At 44.7% G+C, this 5,000-nt stretch overlaps 1 protein-coding gene across 1 annotated transcript in view; it reads right to left on the bottom strand.

The window, feature by feature from the left end:
* Positions 1 to 3,331: 3,331 nt before the first annotated feature.
* Positions 3,332 to 5,000, bottom strand: part of EMWEY_00035070 (hypothetical protein) — a gene marked incomplete at both ends in the record, with an annotated part of 6,123 nt that continues 4,454 nt past the window's right edge. Inside the window, one exon of the mRNA XM_013478547.1 lies at positions 3,332 to 5,000. This exon is cut by the window's right edge and continues 196 nt beyond it. Coding sequence (XP_013334001.1) covers positions 3,332 to 5,000 — 1,669 coding nt within the window.

Raw genomic sequence — 5,000 nt, forward strand, 5'->3', positions numbered from 1 at the left:
ATTTTTTTTTTTTTTTTTTCTTCTTTTTTTTTATTTATAGATAAATAATTATATTTATTATTATTATTATTATTATTAATAGTATATAACGAAGAAAAAGAAGGAAAAAAAGAAGAAAAAGATCTATTTATCTTCTTACTACAATATGTAATCATATATGCTACTGCAGCAAATGCCATTAATGCTGCTGCAGCAGCAGCAGCAACTGCAGCAGCAGCAGCAACAGATTTCTTCTTTTGCTGCTTATTATGCTGCATCTTATATTGCCACCAACGATGTTCTACCACCTGCTTCTCCTTATCCTGCTGCTGCAGCAGTTCCTGCTGCTGCTGATGATGATGATTCTCCTCTTGCTCTTGAGCATCTGCTGCAGTAGCAACATATCCTGCTGCTGCTGCAGCAGCAGCAGCAGCAGAAGATGATGAGGAAGAAGAGGAAGAAGAAGGTTGATCTAATAAAGGTATTGAAGCCGTCGTTGCTGCTGCTGCTGCTGCTGCTTCGTCTGTTGCTGCTGATGCGTCTTCTGTTGCTGCTGTTGCTGCTGCTGTTGTTGTATCTGCTGCTGCAACGAAGAGTAAGCAGCAGAACAGCAGACTAGCATAACGGCGGTAAGCAGCATGCTTCCTGCTGCTGCTGCTGTTGCTGCTGCTGTTGCTGCTGCTGCAGGAAGGAGCAGCACGAGCTACTGTTGCTTTAGTTGCTGCTGCTGTAGCAGCAGCGGCAGCAACAGCAGCAATCATCCGTGCAGGCATATATTTATATGCATCTATTATAAATAAATAATTATTTATTCCTCCTTTTTTTTCTTGCTGCTGCATGCATGCAGCAGCAGCAGCAGCAGATGTAATAAATACAGCAGCAAAAGGGACAATAAAAGAACAGCAAGACAGCGGCGACGCCAACAGCAGCAAAAACAGCAGCAGCAGCAACTGCAGATGCAGCAGCAACTGCAGCAGCAGCAGCAGCATCAGTTGCTAGGCAATCCCCTAAGGAAAAAGATATAAAAAAATAAAAGAATAAACACTAAGGCGCAGGCAGATTCTCCTGCTGCTGCTGCAGCAGCTGCTGCTGTTGTTGTTATTGTTGCTGCTGCTGTTTTGCTCGATGTTGTTCTGCTGCTACACTAGTGCTGCTGCTGCAGCAACGAAGGATTTTGCTGCTCCCTATAGATGGTAATAAAACCATTAATAGCTGCTGCTGCTGCTGCTGTTGCAGCACGAGCAGCAGCACGAGCAACAGGAGCGACAGCAGGAGCGGCAGGAGCGGCAGACGGAGCAGCAGCAGGATCTTTGCGTCTGTTGCTGTTGTTGCTGCTGCTTCTGCTGCTGTAGGTAGTACAAGGAGCAGCAGCAGCAGCAGCAGCAAAATAAATAGAATAAAAAAGAATAAATAAAATAAAAAATTAATTAATTAATTAATTAATTATATAAAAAAGAGCTCCGTATACACCGCAAAGAACCCGATTGCAGACAACAGCAGCAACAGCAGCAGGAAAAGGAAGAAGAAAAGACAATCTTTTTTATTTATTTATTTAATTAATTAAATAAATAAATAAATAAATAAATAATTATTTATTTATTTATTATTTATAATAACAATAAGATACACCCCTTAATATCCCCCGATTCAATCTGCTTTTGCTGCTCGTGCTGCTGCTGCTGCTGCTGCTGCTGCTGGTGTTCGTGTTTCTGTTCTGCTGCTGCTGCTGCTGTTGCTGTTGCTGCTGCTGCTGCTGCTGCTGGACATCGACAGCAGACAAACACAATAAAAGAACATTGAATTATTTATTTATTTTATTTTTATTTTATTTTTATTTTTTTTATATAATAAGATTTATTGCGGTGTATATACACCTTATATATGTTTTTCTCTCCCCTCTTCTGCTGCTGCTGCTGCTGCTGCTGGTGTTACTGTTGCTGCTGCTGCTACTGTTGCGTCGTGCTTTCGTCTCTTTTTATTTTTACTAATTGTTTATTAATTAATTAAATAAAAATAATAATAAGGGATTAATAACTCTTTTTGCTGCAGTGTCTACGGTGTATGCAGCAGCAGCAGCAGCAGGAAGCCTGCTGCTGCTGCCCGTTTCGTTGTACCTCTGTGGGGTTGCTCCTGTCTTGTAGCAACTGTTTGTGTCACTGCTGCTGCAGCAGCAACAGCAAGCGTATACGTTGCTGCTGTTGCTGCAGCAGCAACAACAGCAAGCGTATACGTTGCTGCTGTTGCTGCAGCAGCAACAACAGCAGAATCTTCTGCTGCAGCTGCAGCAGCAACTCTCGTATCGCACAATCCCGCCTTGTGTCCCTTTAGTGCTGCTGCTGCTGCTGCTGTTGCTGTTGCTGCTGCTGTTGCTGCTGCTGCTACAGTGAGTTGGTGTATTGGGTGATAACTACTGCGCCAGCATTACCTGTTGCTGCTGCTGCTGCTGCTGCTGCTGCAGCACTACTATTATTACTATATTCTGCTTGTAATAGACTAAAAGAATAAAAATAAATAAATAAATAAATAAATAAATTAATTAATTAATAAAAAGAAAAAAGAAATGTAAAATTGATTGTTCCTGCTGCTGCCAATAAGCCATGCATGCAAATGTTAGTTTCCCATTTGGGGCTGCATGCAGCAGCAATTGCTGCATGCACCAGCAGCACCTGCTGCTGCAGGCGAACTGCAGCAGCAGCAGCAGCAGCAGCAGCAGCAAGAGGAATAAAACAACCAGGCAAAGAAAAGTGTCTCCTTTTGCTGCTGCTATGCTGCATGCACAAGTGTCTCTTTTTTTTAATTAATTAATAATATAAATTAATTAATTAATTAATTAATTAATTAATTAATTAATTAATTAATTAATTAATTAATTAATATACAAATACAATTAATAACATATATAAAACAAAAGAGTATACAAGAAAAACAAATAAAAGAAAAAGAAGGAAGAACAAAGGAGAAAAAAGAAAGAAAGGAAAAGAAAAAAGAAAAAAAAGAAGAAAAAAGAAAAAAAAGAAGAAAAAAGGAGAAAAAAGAAAAAAAGAAGAAAAAAAGAAAAAGAAGAAAAATACAATTTTGTTAAAATTTTATTTTTTTTGCCACAAATGCATGCGCTGCTGCTGCTGCTGCTGCTGCTGCTGCAGCAGATACTGCTGCTGCTGCTGCAGCTGCTGCTGCTGCCGTTGGTTCACTTGCCACTCCATTTGCTGCTGCTGCTGCTGCATTTGCTGCTGCACTTGAACAACTGTAGCTGCATTTGCTGCAGTTGCTGCTATTGCTGCATCTGCTGCATCTGCTGCAGTTGCTGCAGTTGCTGCAGTTGCTGCAGTTGATATATTGTTGCTGTTGCTGTTTACTGCATCTGTGCTTGATCCTCTTGCTTCTCGAGCAGCTCCTGCTGCTGCTGTTGCTGCAGTTCGTCTTGCTGCTCTTCGTCTTGCTGCTCGTCGTCTTCCTCCTGCTGCTGTTGCTGCGCCTCCTCTTGCTGCCCTTCCTGCTCCTGTTGCTGCTGTTGCTGCTGCTGCTGTTGCTGCTGTTGCTGTTCCTGTTGTCTTTGCTGCTGCTGTTGCACCTGATGGCTTTGTTGTGCAGCACGTCGCATATGTCTAAGTTGCTGCTTTAGCTGCTGCCGCTGCTGCTGCTGCTGCTGCTCCTCCTCCTCAGGTGTCTGCGGAGGTGAATCGTCCTGCTGCGGAGGTCTTACGCTTATTAATGGTCTTCTTAGTACACGAAGGGAGGAGGAGAGCCAAGAAGGAGAGGTATTATCTTGTTCTTCTTCTTCTTCTTCTTTCTTGGTGCTGCTCCTGCTGCTGCTGCACCTGCTGCTGCTGCAGCTGCTGCCAGCATCATCTTTATCACCATTTACGTCACCTTCAACTCCTGCTGCTGCTGCTGCTGCTTCTGCTGCTGCAGCAGGATCCTCCCATGTAGGTACTTGCTGCAGAGGCTCAAGATACACCGCAGAGGGGCCCCATACCTCCCTTACTGCTGCTGCATCATGCAGGTCCTGTGTTGCTGCTTCTGCTGCTGCTGCTGCTGCTTCCTTATTATCAGGGAAGAACCAATAAGAATCAACACCTGCTGCTGCTGCTGCTGCTGTTCTTCCTACAGGATGACGGGTACGACCAGCAGCAACTGCAGCAAAAGAAGGAGGACGATTACCACGACTTATACGTGCTGCAGCAGCAGCAGCAGCAGCAGAAGGAGGTCTATACAATAGACTACCAGCAGCAGCATGTCTTGCTGCTGCTGCAGGAGGAGAACGAATATAACCTTCTTCTGCTTGTGTTATTGTTGCTGCTGCTGGTGCTCGTGCTGCTGCTGCACCAGAGGGAGAAGGAGTACGAGGAATATATGCAGCAGGATAATCATCATCATCTGCTGCTGCTGCAGCAGCAGCAGCAAGATCAGCTAACTCATCATCAAAGTAATCAAGGCCAGGGGTCACGGGGATTTCATCATAGCCGCTCTCTGTATCTGATTCATTTGCTGCTGCTGCTGCTGCTGCTGCTGCTGCTGCTGCTGCTGCTTGCTCATCATATTCTTGTGTCGAGCCAGATATACGACTAAGAGATGTTAGATCTTCTTCGTCGTCTTCTTCCTCTTCTTCTTCTTCTTGCTGCTGGTGCTGCTGTTGCTGCTGCTGCTGCTGCTGCTGCTGCTGGTGCTGCTGCTGCATTATCCTTTCCTGTTCTTGATGTGCAGGAAGCTTTTGGTCATGCAGTGCATGCTGCTGCTGTCTCCTTAATCTTCTTCTTTGTCTACTATTTAATCCCTCTAGCTGCTGCTGCTGCTGCTGCTGCTGCTGCTGCTGCGCATGCTGCATTTGCTGCATTTGCTGCAGCTGCCTAATATGCTCCAATTGCTGCAGCGAAGTCTTAAGACGCTGCTTGCTGCTGCTGCTGCTGCTGAATAATTCGCTGAGCTGTACGAGCATAGGAGGATGAGGAGCAGCAGTACCTGCTGCTGCTGCTGCTGCTGCTGCTGCTGCTGCTGGTGGAGTATGACGACGACGCTCAGCA

Source organism: Eimeria maxima, genomic scaffold (genome assembly GCF_000499605.1).
Source record: "Eimeria maxima Weybridge genomic scaffold, Emw_scaff488, whole genome shotgun sequence".
Lineage (NCBI taxonomy): Eukaryota > Apicomplexa > Conoidasida > Eucoccidiorida > Eimeriidae > Eimeria > Eimeria maxima.